This window comes from Asterias amurensis, chromosome 11 (assembly GCF_032118995.1).
Source record: "Asterias amurensis chromosome 11, ASM3211899v1".
Classification (NCBI taxonomy): Eukaryota; Metazoa; Echinodermata; class Asteroidea; order Forcipulatida; family Asteriidae; genus Asterias; species Asterias amurensis.
This window is the reverse complement of record NC_092658.1, coordinates 8,506,184-8,525,294: the sequence shown is the minus strand read 5'-3', so window position 1 is coordinate 8,525,294 and position 19,111 is coordinate 8,506,184. Positions and strand designations below refer to the sequence as shown.

At 38.9% G+C, this 19,111-nt stretch overlaps 2 protein-coding genes across 2 annotated transcripts; one reads left to right on the top strand and one right to left on the bottom strand.

Moving 5' to 3' along the window:
- Positions 1-2,561: 2,561 nt before the first annotated feature.
- LOC139944206 (equilibrative nucleoside transporter 4-like) lies at positions 2,562-17,380 on the top strand. The gene is made up of 8 exons (XM_071941175.1): positions 2,562-2,972; positions 3,627-3,765; positions 11,841-11,915; positions 12,728-12,951; positions 13,364-13,565; positions 14,336-14,523; positions 15,140-15,380; positions 16,400-17,380. Exons 1-8 carry the CDS (start codon positions 2,562-2,564, stop codon positions 16,540-16,542), a joined length of 1,623 nt encoding a protein of 540 aa, XP_071797276.1. The 3' UTR covers positions 16,543-17,380.
- Positions 17,381-17,388: 8 nt separating this feature from the next.
- Positions 17,389-18,169, bottom strand: LOC139944207 (C-type lectin domain family 4 member M-like). The gene has a single exon (XM_071941176.1). The coding sequence runs from the start codon at positions 18,167-18,169 to the stop codon at positions 17,429-17,431; it is 741 nt and encodes a 246-aa protein (XP_071797277.1). The 3' UTR covers positions 17,389-17,428.
- Between the last annotated feature and the right edge of the window lie 942 nt (positions 18,170-19,111).

Sequence of the window (19,111 nt, the reverse complement as noted above, 5' to 3'; positions counted from 1 at the left end):
AATTTCTACGAATTTGATTTCGAGACCTCAGATTTAGAATTTGAGGTCTTGAAATCAAGCATCTGAAAGCACACACCTTCGTGTGACAAGGGTGTTTTTCTTTCATTATTATCTCGAAACTTCGATGACAGCTTGAGCTAAAATGTTCACAGGTTTGTTATTTTATGCATATGTTGAACTACACCAAATGAGAAGACTGGTCTTTGACAATTACCAATAGTGTCCAGTGTCTTTAAACATTATGTACTTAAAAGAGAGACGAAGTGCATCTTTCACGAGCCCGTTCGTGCTGGTTTTCTTTGTCAAGTTTCCTGTGCATTGTTTTTGGTCTTTCTTTTAAATACTTGTCACTAATTAATTAAGTATTTCAATTTTCCGATTTCACATTATTTCGATTTATTGATTTAGAATCAACAACTGTCATGAGCGATATATGTCCATGTTAAATTAACCGTCGTCTGTTATTTAGACTTACCCTTATAGATATACGGACAGAACAATTTGTTTGGAATTATCTGATTCTTAACTTAACTTTAAGAATGACTTTGGATATTCATGTGAACACTATCAACACTGGTACTCAAGAAACATCTATTTATGTTTGCAATTGGAACAAATCTACTATAACAAATTGTTTCTACATTTGTGTACAAACTGTGCATTAATACATCATCTTGAGCTCATCATAAATAATTGTATGGCAAGATGACATAAATTGATTCAATGTTGGGAACCACAACAAGAATTTCGAAGCAAATCTGCACATGCTCATTATGAAGAGTCAATGGTTGAGAGTTACATTCGTTTGTTACAGACCGCCCCCCCCCCCCTTGATTATAACTAAACAAGTTTCGTAAATAAATGTAAACAACATTATGTCTATTTTATGAAAGCTGAAGTTGGTGAAAAACTCAAAACACACGACACCATACTGTCATCAAATCCAATTTGTATATTTATTTTCATTTTATTTTAATTCTTCGGACAAAAACAAAGCAAAACAATATAACAAGCACAGGCCGTCCAGGGAAGGGCAAAAGTCCAAAAAACTGTCACCAAAAAAGATGTGCTATCCCATATAGATAAATAATTAAGCAAAACCTATAATCGGCGCATCAAACAAAGCATGCATTTTCCCAATGTTCAACTCGCATATTCAAGACCATGCACACGCGTTGTCAAAACCTTTTAATACCAGCCAACGCGTTTCTTTTTGTATTTCACTTTACCCAATAAGCTGACATAGCACTGAATCTAACGCTAGCCCTGTCAGCATGTTTTTGCAGGTGAAATTCTGAATCGTAATAACTCATTGACATTTGGATATATGGAATTGTTTACATATGACACACACGAAGCAACTCTACAGCTATTCCATTTAAAGGCACTGGACTCCTTTGGTAATTGTCAAAAACCAGTATATTCCAGCATTGCATAAATTAACAAATCTGTGAAAATTTGGTCATCGAAGTTGCAAGAGAATAAGTTGAAAGAAAAAACACCCTTCGTTGCACACGTATGTGCTTTCATATGCCTAATAAGATTTCAGCCTAGAAGTATTTTATTATTTGAGTGAGAGATTACCTTTTATGTTACTTCAGAGGGAGCTGTTTTTCTCAATGTTTTTGTTATTATTATCAGCTCGTTACCAAGAAAGTGTTTATGGTAAAACATATTTTGAGTAATTACCAATAGTGTCCAGTGCCTTTAATAGACAGGTCCCCAATCTAGCGCCAATAGTTATATTATATCTGGCAGTTCAATTAATTGTTTAACCAGTCCGGAAATTAAAACCGTGCAATGAATAATATACCTTTACCGTTTTAAAGAGTAAGGGCATTGATATAATTTTGTTAGAGTTTATTATATTTGGCTTATGAAGACGTTGCCAAATCGCCCCCTATAGTTAAAACAAATGTTAATCTCAAAAACCTGTTAAATTTGGCTTGTCAAATTTTAGTAGAAGAACAAAAAATTCTTTAACCCTTAGTTTTATTTTAGTGTCTCGGGCAAGACTATTTCAAGGGAAGTTTTCCATTATGGCTGTCTTTAAAATAAATTTATGTGCACATCTCTGCACATTGACATTTTCAAGCTTTTTAATAATTTGTATGTGAACATTAATATTTTCAAGCTTAGAGCTCATCAATTTAATTAAGCGCCTAAATTTAACTAAACAAACCATTTATATTCAAATGTTCAGCCTTTTCCTTATGTTGTTTTCGGCTGTTTCAATTCCTCTTTGCTTTTGTTTCAGAGATCACAAAAGTGAGTTCTACATGGATACCTTCTAATTGATGACCTCAATTTAAAGTAATTTATTCATTACTTTCTTGCTATTGTTCGTCTCGAGCGAGGCCGATTGCTATTCATCATCAGAGGAAACGCAATACGTTCATCTTTGCTTCCAGTCGTTTCATTAAACTGCAGCCTTTAATCAGTGAGATGAGGAGAAACCTAAACGGCCTTATAGCTAGAGACTAATCAAGCTAGGATTTCATCTGAATATATGGATAAATAAAACAGTGGTTATATAAACTACGAGACGGCCTATAAACAGGATGGCTCAGGTAGACGATACCGTCTTCTGCAACCACGACACGGCGGATTTGATCTCACCACCAACACCAGACGACGCCCACCGTGACAACAACGACGAAGACACCGTGATCGCTCCTCTTCCTCCCACCGTAGAAATCTCATCCGAAGACAGCACAGACCCAATGGCGTCTTCGTCGATACGTATCGTCGAGCCTCGAGATCGAGGTAATATCATCTACATATCCCTTTTGTTGGCTGGGATTGGCTTCTTGCTTCCTTACAATAGTTTCATCACAGCTGTGGACTACTTTTTGGACAAGTACCCAGGCAGTACTATTGTCTTTGATATGAGCCTAACCTACATTATTGTAGCTTTTGTGGCGGTCATATTAAACAACGCTCTGGTGGAGAGTTTTTCTTTACATGTTCGGGTAAGTTTGATTCATAATTTGCGGATAGAGGTAGTTACTTATGCTTCACTTTTGACAAAAGATATCAAACAACATTATCTTTGTTACGAAGAAACTCCAATCAAAGCTTCTTTCATGGGCAGAACGGCAAACAGTTTGAACTTAAGACATATGTGTAGAAAGAGTACATTTTGTACGTTCTCTGGAACAATTGTATTTTCGTTAAAGTTTGCAGGCCCTATCGTTCTAACACAACAGCTTGACAGATTAAACAACAGACAATGAGAGAAATTTCAACAAAGATGATGAACGCACCATAATAGTAATCAAAAACGCTTTTTAGACCCTATTCCTGCCCACGAATGAGTCCTTTATCTTGAAAGATGTGATTTTGCAATCACGAAAGAAATATATAGAGGCCCATTACTGCCAGGGGCCAATTTCATAGAGCTGCTTGCTTACGCACGAAAATAGCTCGCTTATTTTACACATGTTACTGGCCAAAATTATGTTTACTTATAGCATATAACAATTGAGTAGAGTCTCGGCCGGTAATCTGATTTTACTAAGGAAGGATTGCGATCAGACCATACGACCTTCAGAGATTTCAACACCAAACTGGGGCTCAATTTGTCATCAAAATATTAATAATAAATGTTTCATTTGACTTTGCAGGTGACCTTTGGGTATATTGTAGCTCTTTTAGCACTTTCTCTAGTAGCTATCTTAGAGGTTGGTTTGGAGATATTCTCAGCAGGAACCAGTTATTTCGTCATCTTGGCTGCAGTCGCTACGGTGTCCCTTGGATGCACGGGTAAGTTCCATTTATTTAGTATGTTATAGTCCCTGACAGATTCACTGTGCCTTTGGAAAGGAGATTTTAAGGAATTATTTGTAATTTCGTGTAAAGCATACACAAAGCAGTCAGTCAGTCACCATATTTCGGTCATAACCTGAGCTGCAATTAACACAAATATCTCTTGATACCTAAACAAACTGGATTATTACAATCTGGTCAAAACATTCGCTCTAGAATTCACTATGGTTATACAGAAGTGGTGACGTCCTGCCCAAGTCCACCACAACAACAACAACAAACGCATGTTTTTGAGGTTCTATGACCAATTGGGAATCCGCAAAGTATAAAGTGACTGACGTCATGCTATACGCAGTGCCTTGCATACAGATGAACCGGTGGTAACTAGGTATTACTAGGTTAAGTACATACCTCTTATAAGAGTTACGTCTGCAGTACTATGGTAAACAGTATATTGCTCATCAAATCAGTTGCCTCTTAAGTCTGCCACGTCTGAGAGCAGTGTTGAGAGTATGTGTTTAGGCGATAACAAACACTGTCTTTTGTACAAATAAAAATACTGCGTCTCTCGTCGACGATCAAACTGTCACACCTTTAAATAAAGGCACTGGACACTACCGGTAATGAGTCAAAATATTTGTATGCAGAAAAACTTACTTGGTAATTAATGGAGAGCTGTTGATAGTATAATACAAAAGTCTTTGAAAAAGAGATAAATTGTCACTTTAAATATTAAAAGATTAGAGGCCTGAACACACATTTTTCTCTTGCAATTCGATGACCAACTGAGTCGAAATTTTCACAGATTTGTTATTTTATGCACATGTTGAGAAGCACCATATGAGGGCCAACTGGTCTCTGACAATTACCAAAGATGTCCGTGCCTTTAAAGACGAACACCCTGCCTTGTCAAAAGAAACCTCCTTTTTCTGAATTGTGGAAATGCTCTGATATAGAGATTATCCATACACGACGTTTCCTTAACCATAACCTTTGAGAATGCTGGTCTTTGACAATTACTAACAGTGCCCAGTACATTTAAACAAATGTGTGCAACAAAATTGTGGGTTAACTCAATGTCTAATTACTTATTTACCATGAAGTCACCTTTTAACTACAGTCGACTATGTAAAGTTGGATTGACAGCATTACCCGAGGCGAATGTTAAAATGAACCAAACAGTTTAAAATTCAAAACCTAACTTCAGCAAAGAACGGCTGTCATGATGGAATACCGATCGGCACTCACTGGCTACTAAAAAGTATTGCAAAAAACATGCATTACCAATTCAGTTTGATAAACATAATGCAATCCTCTTGCATAGTAACCTGACAACACCAGGTGCATCGGGGTTTTTCCAACTCCCTATATAAACCGGAACAACAAATAAGTACTTTTTTTGCATTTAGTTACACTCCGACAGGATTCAGGCCGCATGAACTCCTTCTTTAAACTCACTTAAACGTAGACCTTTCTCAATCCTCACGGAACAAAAAATCAGCGGTGCAAATTAAATTGCCCTGGGGGTCAAAACAAAACCTGAATAGATAGACGAGGTTAACGTATACCACGAAGATGAAGATGAGGTACATGTAAAAGAAGGCCAAAAAGTCTATGCCGGGGATATGAAACGTCTATCGGATGGGGATATTGATTAGAATTAGATTTCTATTTCCTGGCTCGGTGATGAAGCGAAATGCTTGGAGGCGAGGGAGAGAGGTAGTTTTTTTGCTCTTATACCTGCTAAATTGCACGTATCTTTTCACTTTTTCACAAGTGGTGTGGCTTTGCTAATTTTCTACGCAGTCAAGATCTCCTCTTTTCATTTAATTTCCACCTTTACAATTGATATATCTTCTTTCAGCTTCGGGGGATATCAAAGACAAAGCGATGGCCATATTCCGATTGGCTTAATATCGTTTTAAAGGCAGCTTCCCCAACAGTGTTAAGAAATATTTGTTCTCCACGTTATATGCATTTTCCACGATAACACATCAAGTGGGCAACCACTGGGGTCAATTTCACAAAGAGTTAGGACTAGTCCTAACTTAGGACTAGTCCTAGGAGATATACAAATTGCATGGATAGTCCTAAGTTAGGACGAGTAACTGGTCCTAACTTGAGATAAGACTAGTCCTAACTCTTTGTGAAATCCACTCCTGTTCACACAAGTAAAACATACCAGTAATGTAATTTAAAACAAACAGAAACTGAAATAATCTAAATGTATTGTTAGAATAGAGAAATAGCTACACTGTACACTAATCGTAACTATTAACATGTTGATTTTATTAGGACAGCGTAATGTACACCACAAAGTGACACTCATGGCGCGTGAGAGAGTATATGACTGAACAATATGCAAACATACGAAGAAATAATGTCAATAAGAAAGTACAAGAATATAACCCCAAACACCCCCCGCCACTGATGCAAGACAAATTCCATCTTCTTCGTCAAGTATGTTTCGCTCTATAAGAATAACTCCCTAGGGCAGAGTTTTCACTCGTGAGGATATAGTGATGCGATTCGAGACAAACTATCATTTGGGAATTGCATTTAGATACTGCTGGGCCCGGAAACTCTGTGTATAGTGGCCTTCTAAGCTACAATTTGGATTTGATTATTTTACACTTATAAATACAGATTGGAATATATTGTGTCTTATAATCTGTTGTATATGGGGGTGGGTGGTTGAATGCTACATTAATATAACTGACCTTTAAAGAAAGTTGGATTTGTTAATAGTACTCAATTAGGACAAAATGTCACATCGGTATCCTGATACACTTATTCATATCTTCAGATATATTTAACTGTGTCTTAATAATTATTTGCATGTGGGGTGGGTGGTTGAATGGTACCTTAATAACAACTGATTGAACTATAATGCACTTATTATAGGATTGTTTGTTAGTACTTTACCCTCAATGAGGAAAAAATCACACAGGTGCTGCCATTTGGACCAGATCCTGATACACTTATTATATATACAGATTGGAATATATTTAACTGTGTCTTAATAATTATTTGTATGTGGGGTGGCATAAAGGATTGGTGGTTAGTACTTTAACTCAATGAGGACAAAAATCACACCGGTATTGCTACAATTCTGATCCGATTCGGTCACACTGTCTAATAGATTTGAATTAACTGTGTCTTAACAATTAGTGATATATTTAAATGATGGGTGGTTCAATGGTACATTAAGATTATAACCGTTTGACCTAAAGAAAGTAGGATTCGTATTTTATTTTATGTTGAAGCTCAATGAGGACAAAGGTCACACCGGTACCACACTTCCAGAGAAAAATTCTAAAATTATGTCACATAATTACGAAGATATATTATTTGAAGACACCAATATAATCATTGTTGCTTTTTTCGGTTGCTTCAACAATAACAAGAACAACAGCAACAACACCAGCAGTGGCAGAAGAGCAGCAGCAACAACAGCAACATCAACATGCTTCAAGCACATGATTTAAACGAAATATTGCAAAATGTGATCTCTTTGGCGTTGATTCGATGGCCAGCTGAAATAACTGATATCGCTGATAATTCAAACACGGCGTTTCGTTTATCGAATCAACCACGAGATAAATTGGATTAACTGTTTTTAAGCACATCAGCACAGTCCATGTTTCTCATCTGCTTATGGTGACACTTTGAAAACTAAAACCGTATTATAGACGTATTATGCAAGTCATTTACGGTTGTTTTTTGTGAGTTTCTTTAAAAGAGACTAAGCAGTTTATTTATTGACAAAACAGTTTGTTTAAATGGAATACAACTTGGTAACACGCCATATTCATACATAACTAAATTTAACAGCACTTTGTAGATACATCTTTCTTAAAGGAACACGTTGCCTTGGATCGGTCGAGTTGGTCTTTGACAAGCGTTTATAACCGTTTATTATAAAATGCATATGGATAGAAAGATGTTGTAAAAGTAGAATCAGTGATCCACACAAACATGCCTCGAAATTGCACGGTTTTCCTTTTACCCTGTCGACTAACACGGTCGGCCATTTATGGGAGTCAAAATTTTGACTCCCATAAATGGCCGACCGTGATAGTTCGCGACGTAAAAGGAAAACCGTGCAATTTCGAGTGATACTTGTGTGGATCATTATATTCTACTTTTAAAACATCTTTCTAACCATATGCATTTCATAACAAACGGTTTCAAACGCTTTTAATAGACTAACTCGTCCGATCCAAGGCAACGTGTTCCTTTAATTCCATTTGGCTGCCCCACTGTTCACTTCGTAAACATTCCGTCTGTAACCTCATTATCAATCCAATCAGTTTGTGATGTGGGCGCCAGGAGTATCAATTATTGTGACATACACTTTGCGTGTTTTATAAATGCACGCCAACGTCATGTTATCCTCGATAGCTTTAATCGAGTTGATTTTATCAAGAGATTTGAATATATGACACCTTGTCTACCTTCAGCCCGTGAGACTCTCCTCCGGTTATAGGCCTTATTTATCATGCTTTCGTGACTTCCTTAAAGAGACGTTACCTTGGATCGGGCGAGTTGGTCTATGAAAAGCGATTGTAACCGTATCTTATAAAATTCGTTCCTATGGTTCGAAAGATGTTTTTAAAGTGAATACAATGATCCACACAAGTATGCCTTAAGCTTGCGTGGTTTTCCTCTTACTTTCCGAACTAACTAACACGGTCCGCCATTTTGTGGAGTCAAAAATCTGACCGTACGAAATGGCGTGCCATGTACAAGGAAAACCATGCAATTTTGAGGCATGTTTGTGTTGATCATTAATTATGTTATACTTTTGAAACAACTTAATAACCATATGCATTTCATAACAAACGGTTTCAAACGCTTTTCATAATAGAGGGACGCGCCCGATCCAAGGCAATGATATCCCTTTAAGGATGACGTTTTGTGCAAAGACTAGACGGCACTTTGATTGATAACCCCGACATGTATTGCAATTATGGGTTTGAAGTCGCGGCAGTGCTGCTAGTCGTAATTCGTGTCGTCCTTTGGGACCGGATCAAACATTTAATTTGGCAGGCTTTGAAACAGGATGTTTCTATTTGCTGTACAAAAGGGTACGTCAACATCAAGACGTATCGAAGTACATACGCACACGGTGCACCATGTTATTATGCATCTTATTGAACATAAAGGGAAGAAGCAGTGGTTTCAAGAAGGTAGGGTTTCATGCCCACCTGAAGTTACATAATAATAACAATAATAACGAAGTCTTATATAGCGCACGTATCTACCAAACAAGGTACTCAAGGCGCTGAGTATATAAAAACTTTCAGAAAGATAGGTTATTACAGTGATGAACTTTGAGACCAAATTATTTAGCACCTTGTAATGGTTTACAAACAAGATGCAACGGTGCTTAGAGCAGACACAGCCAGGAACACCCGGGCGGACCCCTTCTCTTTTCGATAAGTGCACTGGGTTATTTTACATGCGTTACACAACACATGGGACCAACGGCTTTACGTCCCATCCGAAGGACGAAGCAATGGTTAATTGCCTTGCTTAAGGACACAAGTGTCACGGCTTGGGATTTGAACCCACACTCTGCTGATCAGAAACACCAGAGTTTGAATTCGGTGATCTTAACCGCTCGGCCACGACACTTCCAACCTGGATCATGTGTTTTGCCAGAGGGTGCTTTTACGTTTATTTTTGGTTATTCCAGATTGTTGCCATCAAAATAATCAACAACAGTTTTCAGTGTCTTTTGACATGCTGTTTTATCTATGTCTTATTTTCATGGTGTTTGATCTAGTGTGTTCGACAAGGATGTCTGAGCTTGAAACCATGCTTTCTGCTTCTCACCCAACTATCTCTTGCTGTGCTTAGATGTAGGTCGGATATCCTTCCAGACAGCTTTATTCCATGTACATGTACCGCATGTCTTTTGAACCCCTTGCTTGGTGCATGGTTCCCCCATACTACAAATTAAACTGTTTTAAGAGGAGTATCACTTTATAATCTCAGCTCCCATTGAGTTCTATGTTTTCATTTTAAAGACCCTTCTATTAGTGGGTTCTATAGCCTTGTTTGTGGTGAGCTGCTTGAACAAAATTTTAGACGGAAATACTTGTCTTGGTGACTGGTGCTTGTACTCCATAGGGAGTGAATCTTATAGATTGAAACTATTTTTTTATAGTTGTTTTACACTATCTGTGTTGAATTCAAGTGTTGAATCCAACTTTATAGTGGTTAAAATACAACACTTTTATTGTTTTAAAGTGTACCTAATTTAAGTTGACAACAAGTTGACACTATATAGCTCTGTCTTATGAGGCCAGTAAAAAGTGGATACACAATCACAATACAATGTAGGCCTATAAAGGTGACATGCTTTTGTAAATAACATACGATTTTAACGGTTTGGTTAATTTTTATAGCAAGAAAACAAGGCGGCAATTTTGCGCGTTCGCCATCTTTGCATCCGTACGTCATTCATTTTCTTGGAGTATTATCACAGGGAGGTTTGCTCGCCATTTCGTGTTCTTACGGTTAGCAGCGTTAAGAGCAAAAAATCGGCTGTCAAACAGCCGCTCTAGTGAATTGGACCCGGTACTGCTTGAGGAATGTACCGAGGGACTTTCAATCCACTTTACGTCCGTCGGGTTAAAAGCAATTTGGTTTCCACGCAAAAGTGAAAAGGCTCAGGTTGTGACAAGAAATCGAGAAGCATGGCACTGGAATAATAATTTGATAGTTCCTTTTAGCAACATGAGCGGTCATGCGAGTCTTTAAACATTATTTTTGTTGCCACAAGCTGTTGGTGATTTTTATTAAGCTGAGCTGCCCGGACGGAGATTTTTTTTGCGCTGTGTTTGGTTTTCCGTTAGAGATTATAAAATCACCGATTCGTCGGAATGGAAAAAATATCGCGAGCTAAAGGGAAGCTTCATCATTGTTGAAGATGAGCATAATATGCTGTTCGAAACGTCGATACCACAACCGTAACGGCTCTCAGAGGCCAACACTAACACTCTTTCACGTGAAAAGATCTACACATGGTTGAACCCTGCAACTTTATTTATACATATGACTTGTGGCATTGCATGGTGAGGTATTAATATATATTTGGTTTGCGGTATACCATGTTTGTATAATGAGCCAATTTCCTCCCGCGTATACCCTTTTTACTAAGAGCTACACCAAACACATAAGTAAACATCCCTTGTTGATTCTGGTGTTCTGCTGTTTCCATTGGGCAGATATGTTATGTCATTGGATACAGAGAGTTTTATGACAGCATATCTGTAATAAAATGGCGGCGTAGTATACATACCTCGGGGTACGCATCATGCACAAATCGGTTGTCTTAATATCATGTAACTCGTGTATGTTTCCCCCAAAAGAATTGCTGCGGGATTGTTGACTGCTATGTGTACACCGTTGGTCATAGGGGAAGATGATACACTATAATTTTATGATCGCGAAGCTTAAGTGAAATAGATAGGCCTACCGTGTGCGAGATTGCGTATTCATTCCTTTTTTAAAGTAAAAAGGAATATAATATGCCTCCTTTTACTTTAGTAGTTTATGAGAACAAAATCAATGACATGCAAGGACTAGTGTTGCATTCTGTTCACATGTGTTGTGAGTGTGGCGTCTCAAAAATTGACCCGGAGGAACGTTCTTTATTTGGATCGGTAGGGTATTCACTTGGCGTCTGGATTTAATTTCATGGCTCTGCTTCCCCGCCGAATTCAGCGCTGGCGATCCCCATTCTCTGCTTGCACGGCATGAAGAAAGCCCGTGAAATGCGCTTCGATGTAAGCGCAGAATTCTCTGCATCCGCAAGCGCCGATTGTTTGCTTATACGGTCACAAGCAGAGTCGTGAAATTGGGCCCAGATATGGACTGCCGGAGCGTTCCGTTGGATCGTTCAGACTGACAACGCGTAATAATCTCTTATGTAGAAACGTTCGTGAGGCAATCGTCTAAATATTGTGAATATGAACCTGTGACACTATGGGGATTTGAAATACAATTTAAAAAAAAAAACAGGGATTTATGGTATGTTTTTCTAATTTGGTTTCTTTCAGTGCAGCAGTCAAGTTTCTATGGCTACGCCGGAATGCTACCAAGAAGATTCACCCAGGCAGTCATGACAGGCGAAAGTAAGAATATCAGTGTCTTGTTCTTTATGTCAATTGAAAGTCTCTTCTCTCTTTCTCGCCTTCTCTCTTGGGGAAGTGCGATACCAGCATTTCTACATCTACTTTTCTGCCAGTATTTGGAGAACAAAATGAGGAAACCTCACTTTTAAGCGGACCCAACATGCAGAAATAGTATTCGTAATAAGTTCTGTGTGTTACAAAAGAGGCTCGTTAACCAAATGTTCTTTTCAGAACCAACACTACTCTAAAAGAGATATCCACATGGTGTTACCACAAACCTCTCTTTAGTAAATTATAATGTAGCCAATGTTCAACTGTGTCATAACGTATGCTGCAGTATTACTCATTTAGGGGTTACAAAGGTCTCTTCGCCATCTTCCCTAGTGGTTAAGAGCACCGGACTCAAACTCTGGTGTTTGTGATCAGCTGAGTGTGGGTTCGAGTCCCGGTCGTGACACCTATGTCCTTAAGCAAGACAATTAACTATGTTGGTACGTCCTCCGGATGGGACGTAAAGCCGTTGGTTCCGTGTGTTGTGTAACGTATGTAACGCATGTTAAAGAACCAAATGCACTTAAAGTAAAGATAAGGGAGTCGCCCCAGTGTTCCTGGTATGATCGGCAGCATATTGCGCCACAACACCTACATGTAAAACACTACATGTCGCTAAGTAAAGGGAGTAGATCTCACACTTCAAACGTTGTCCCACATATCTTGCAGGAAAATACTGAATGCTGAAACGCTATGAGCGTCACTGAGTGACGGATATGAGTGCTTTAATAAGAAGCCATTATTATCATCTACTTCTACAGGTGCAGCTGGTCTCATCACATCCATCAACCGTATCGTCACCAAGCTCCTGGTTCACGACGAAAAGATCAACACATTAACATTCTTCGTGCTCTCAGCCATCATGGTCCTAGTGTGTTTAGTGACGTACCACCTGGCAAGGAAGACGGACTTTGTCCGGTACTACATGGTGGCGTGTACACGGGATGGCTATGAGGAACACCCACAGCTAAACCACTATGATCGGGTAGGCAAACACTTTTAAGTAACCAATATTATTCAAATATATACTCTTGAGGGCGCCCTACACCTTTTTTGTTTGAAATAAGTGTGTACAAAACTTTAGTCTGGAAATATACACCTGAGGTGTCCTTTTAACTTTTTTAAGAATACGTTTCTTTAGTTTGTTTTACCAATGGCGAAATAATTCGTAAAAGAAAAACAAACGTTCAAAATATTTAATTACTTAAAGCATGATCGGTAATGTATTTTTTTTTAACTTTGATGGTGCAAACAAACAAACGCCCCGGCAACCAAAACAAATGGGGGTCATGTCAATATAGCTTATAAAATAACCTGCAATACAATGACAGTAGTCACACTGAACAACCACATGCTAAATGAAAAGGAATGACCTTTGTTGTATTTTCCCCCCACAGCTAACAAATGAAAATGACGAAGTACAGACTGAGAACACGAGTGACAATCATTCGCCCATGGATACCAACATCCGACAAGGCACAGGGGGAAGAAATAGAGCGCCACCAATCGGTGTGTTTGGTGAGGAGAACAGCTTTGAGATAGAATTTCCCGTGCCTAGCCAGTATGAACGGTTTCTATCAAAAGCGCGCGCTGTCAAAAGTAAGACTCAAGTTGGGAAGTCATGTTTGGTTGAGTGTTTTGAAAATTTAACCACAAGGCATGAAAATTTCAGTGTCGATTAGCGATTACTGCCAGTGACATAATTTGAGCTACCAAAGCGCCATCTGCACGTTGGTAAAACTGAAAGACTTCAAGTCTAAGTCCTACAAATCTTTAAACATGTTCTTTTCAGTATCATCTCAAATAATCTGATTATATTTTTCTGATTTTATAATTTTCCCAAAAAGGAAAAATTAAGCATAAAAGCACACTGCCACATCACAGTCTCAGCATTTGTAGAGTTAAGGTCACCAAAACGAAAACAGTCGCAATCTTCAACTTTCATGTGTGTTAATAAGTGTTTTTGTGGGTTTCAATTTGTTTGTGTAGTTGTCTATCATCCCAGTATGTTTTCCATAGATGGGTCACAGAGGACTGGGTGCCGCCGGGACCACGGCATTTCCTCCTTACACAAGCCCGAACGCACTGCTTCCAGGTCTTGCTGGATAGGAGGACCATTCGTTGTTGGTTGGGGCACGAGGACAACATATAGAGGGACAGTTTCACATCACATGCGGGGGGGGGGGGGGGGGGGGTAATAATGGGGGGGGGGGCAAGATGGGGAAGTATACAGAGTGGTGTGATGCCCCCCCCCCCCCCTCCCCTCCAGTTACGCCACAGGGGAAGACCTTATCAAAGTAAATGTACGAAGTGACGACTACTTTTTGAGGAATCATAATATTACGATTTGGGTTTTGCTTCCTCATCAGGGGGACTCCGGAGTCGCCTTGAGATTTCCCGCACGCTGTGGCCGTACATGATTTCCATCGCTCTCGCATACTTCGTCACACTGTGTCTGTTCCCTGGGATCGAGTCCGAGGTTGTGAGTTGCTCCCTCCGAGGTTGGATGCCCGTCATTCTGATGGCAATCTTCAATGCGACGGACTTCTGCGGAAAGGTATTTTGAACGTATAAATCTCGAGAGCGATTAACTATTTTTCTGAAGCTTTCTTTTAGATGTGCTGACGTGAGATCAGTTTGAGTTTTACGTTAGCATTGGTTCCATACTAGACTGGTACCTTGTCTTTATCTGCAGGGATAAAGACATCTACTTCCTTTTCAGAACAAGTGATTTCATTGGACACAATGATTTCAGTTGATATGTTTTGATTGGTCTGCACTTTCGGTCGTCTGCATATTATGAATGTAGGTGAAAGGTGATTATGGACAGGGATCGACTTAGGCTTGAGGCCACTCTCTGGCGTAATTCACGAGCCTGGAAGTGTGACGTTAGATGTTCAGGCTAGTTCCAGACTAGCCTGGACATATATGACGTCACACCAATTCTTCATTACGCGATCACTTACGAGTAGGTGAGTCTGGAACCAATAAAGCCATTTTGAGCATTAAGATTGATCTTTTCCTTGCAGAACAGAGAGAGGCCATGGATCTATACATTTATGTGAATGATGACTTGGTTATGTAATCATGGAAAACATTCTTTGATTCCAATGATTGTTTCTCGTCACAATATGCCATTTTTAACCGCTATCATTGTGAAATATTTCTTGCAGATAATCGGCGCCGTACCTTACAACTGGTCACCCCGTAAGCTAGTAGTGGCAGAGATGTCTCGTCTCGCCATCATCCCGCTGATGCTGCTGTGTGTAGCACCCCGAGCCAACCCGATCCTCCCCCACGAGGCCTGGTCGATGATTCTCTCGGGAATACTCGGGATTACGAATGGATACTTCGGCAGTATCCCGATGATTATGGCACCAGCTAAGGTCACGGAGAGCAGGAAAGAACTGGCAGGTAAAAAGACGCATTCGTGTTCTGGTTCACAATGGGAAGGGGTTAAACTTGTTGTATTGATATGCTTTGGATATTAAGTTTAAATTTCATTTAAAGGCAGTAGAAACTATTGGTAATTACTTAAAATAATTATTAGCATAAAACCTTCCTTGGTAACGAGTATGGGGAGAGTAATGGGGATAGGTTGGTAGTACAAAACATTGTGAGAAACGGCTCCCTCTGAAGTGGAGTAGTTTTCGAGAAAGAAGTAATTTTCCACGAATTTGATTTCGAGACCTCAAGTTTAGAATTTGAGGTCCCGAAATCAAGCATCTGAAAGCACACATCTTCGTGTGACAAGGGTGTTTTTTCATTCATAGTTATCTCGCAACTCCGACGACCAATCAAGCTCAATTTTTCACAGGTTTGTTATTTTATGCATATGTTGAGATACAGCAAGTGAGAAGACTGGTCTTTGACAATTACTAATAGTGTCCACTGGCTTTAAGGTATAGGTTTAATCCTTTCACATTGACCTTTCTGTCTAACTCTCTACGGCCCTTTTCAGACCACCTTGAGCTTTGGTTTCGTACGTTTAAAAAAAATCAAAAAAGTCATTGCTCTATAATGAAGACTCACTTGGTCACTTTGTTTTTCGGCTCAGTTTTTGAGCGACTTTTCTGTCTTCACGCGGTGTCTTTTTTTATCAGCGCCCTTTTTCGGCAGCGATTGTTTTTTGCGGCGTTTTGCGGTGCCTGTTTTCGGCAGCGACTTCTTTTTGCGGCGTTTTACTTTTGTTAATTTGTGTTAATGCGAAAAAGGAAAAAACACACATCTCATTCCATATAGTTGTAACCAGGCGTCACATTATGGTCATAGTAAACAAATAGCACACCTGCAAAATAGGTTTACCACATTGAGAAAAATATATATATATTTTTTTTTTTTTAGAGTGGAGTTACAACAAAATAATACCACTGTACTGTTTACGGTCACAGTTTGCTTATCCGTTTCTGATTATTTGTTTTGTTTTCTATCAGGAAACATCATGACACTATCCTACAACATCGGTCTGACAACCGGCTCTGCTACGGCATATTTACTGAACTACCTACTGGGAGCCAGTCCATCAGTGAGCTGTGTGGTTCCTATAACCGGAAATACGTCACACTACCCACATTAACTGTAATTATTAGTTAATAAAATCACGATACAAAAAATCAACACTACAGATGGATTGCACATGACGTCATTGACCACCATTTTTGATGTAGAGCAATGGAAAAGTGCACGTGTGTGAGAGCTGCGCATTTCAAGCGCGCACATTCATCAAAGATGGCGGCCAATGCAGTATTATACTCTACTGCGCATTACAGATCGAGAGGTGTCATGAAAACACTGATTAAAAAGTGCGTCATTATACTACGGTGCAAAAACTAAAATAAACATTATTGCTCCTTTTCCCAATGCAAGTAAATCACATTCTTTTACAATGTTATAATGTGTTAAAGCGGCACTAGTGGGTATGTATTATGGGGATAGCAAATCATAAGCAATCGTCTCATAGTAGAGTCGTGAAATCCAATTGAATTTTGTTCCTAATGATCGAGACGTTGAGTCGTTAACCACCTGTTTCTTTTCAGAGCCAACACTACTCAAGAAGAGATATTCACATGGTGTTACCGCAAACCTTTTTGTAGTTCATTCAAATGTGATTCAAAATGTATTATTTTCATTTGTCTATGTTATGGAACGTTTTTAAACATTATCTTAAACTGAAGGCAAAACATAACCGACGGGAATAAGTGTTGAAAGTCAAATGTAACAAAAACATGAACATATCAACAGAAAAACAACGTTGATCTTCAGTTTTGATTTAACTCGCTATGTGAACGTTTAGCACGAAAAGTTAGTGTCAATAACACAGTTTACATCAGAACAGTCTTTCTTGAGGGAAATGTCATACACGCACATTTTTATATATTCATGAAGAGTTGCATTAAATTTAAACTATTAACAAGTAAATTGAGCTGTCGTAAAGCGACTTGTGTTTTTTTTTCTTCGAGTAACTAAAGTTCAAAGTAGAAGCAACCTTGGGTAACCTCCAAGTCAGTGTGATCGTCTTCAAGACGGGTGACGTCATTGAGTTGACATTTCTTGTATTTCTTGCTGCTCTGCCAAACATTAAAGGAGCGGCATCGAGGATCTGATGTACACGCCCTTCCACAAGCAATCACACCCTCTACGGCCAGGTTGTCGATGACGTGATTGAGGGGGCAGTATTGAGAGACACGCCCATCGGGAACTAGCAGGGTGTGGTAGATTGGCATAGGGACCGGCATCTCACATGCAGCAAGTTTATAGGCGTCACTGTCGCATTTTAAGATATCAGACCAAAGCCCACCATAGGCTACAGTCATTCGGGCACAGTTCAACCCGGTGTCGTTGTGATGTGGATCGTGTGGATACCACCAGTTGGTGAATCTTGCAGGCTGACCTCCACACAGCCAAACTCCTTCTTGAGCAGCATCTGTGCACCCGATCCACATACCCTCATTCCCTCTCACTGCCCACTCGTAGATGAAGTCGTTTTCTTCTTTTGAATCAGGCACTATAAGGTTGCTCCCTAGTCGATTGCATGCTGCCTCGGCTTGCATCCAGTTCATCATATCAGGGAGTAAGATGTAGCAAGACTGATGCCATTTTACCCAGCCAGTTGGACAAGAGGAGAGGACGATAACAATGCTTTGCATTGTCATCAACATCAAGAGATGAAATATAATGGTATTCATGCTTTGAAGAAACATCATGTAGTGTCTCACACAACAACATCGGTTCAGTGTAAAATAACGAATCTTGCTACCAGTGTCACTGCCGCGCTTCAAAATATAATCGTATACATGTATTGGTCATCATCTTGCGTCCATGGAGGTCAACTTAATTAAATCACAATTACTTGAGAATCCAAAGACAATATAAATCGATCAGCATTGGGCTATTTGAACTTTTTTTTAATGATTTCACTGTCCTTAGAGGTCATCAATTAAGGTGTTGGCTCTATTGGTCGATGAACCATATTAATTGGATGCATTATGGTAGACAAATATGGACATACACAAGCTAATATTTTACCAAATTATCATATTCTGCGACAATACAATAAAGACAATGCAATAAAGAATGCATTAAATGTTTGTTTCATAACACATTGATACTAAATTAATTAGTCATACCTCCATTATCCCCTATAAATTAATATACGTGCAACTTTTAATTAAAAAAAAAATCTCTGCCCCCAAATTTTGCAACTTTTGACTAAAACTGCGCAAGAAATACCATCGAAAAGCCCCCAATGACAATCTATTTGAAAATTGTTCTTACGTCATCATGTATCTATAAAAAAGGGGGGGAATTCACAACCATGCGAGAACCTTTAGCAGGTTACTTTTTGCAGGTTACTTATTACAAATTTTAAAACTATGTATTTTTTTATGAAAATAGAGTAGAAACTTTTGAAGAAAATAAATACCAGGGAAAGAGATAGACATACGTTTTGTCAGGAATACACACAAAAAGATAATAATAAACACAACACTTTGGTTATATAGAGAGTAATTTTTATTACAATGACATTTCTGAGTTTTACAATGGAAGCCCAAATAATAGCCACAAATATAAAATATATATTATATATGTATCAATAATAAAAACAAAGTACAAGATCCATGAGATCAAATTGATTGTTGCAATCG

Coding starts and splice junctions, on each gene's coding strand:
- LOC139944206 (XM_071941175.1), top strand. CDS start 2,562: ATGGCTCAGGTAGACGATACCGTCTTCTGCAACCACGACACGGCGGAT. Junction 11,916..12,727: donor GGCAGTCATGACAGGCGAAA/GTAAGAATATCA, acceptor CTACTTCTACAG/GTGCAGCTGGTCTCATCACA. Junction 14,524..15,139: donor CGACGGACTTCTGCGGAAAG/GTATTTTGAACG, acceptor TATTTCTTGCAG/ATAATCGGCGCCGTACCTTA.
- LOC139944207 (XM_071941176.1), bottom strand. CDS start 18,169: ATGATGTTTCTTCAAAGCATGAATACCATTATATTTCATCTCTTGATG.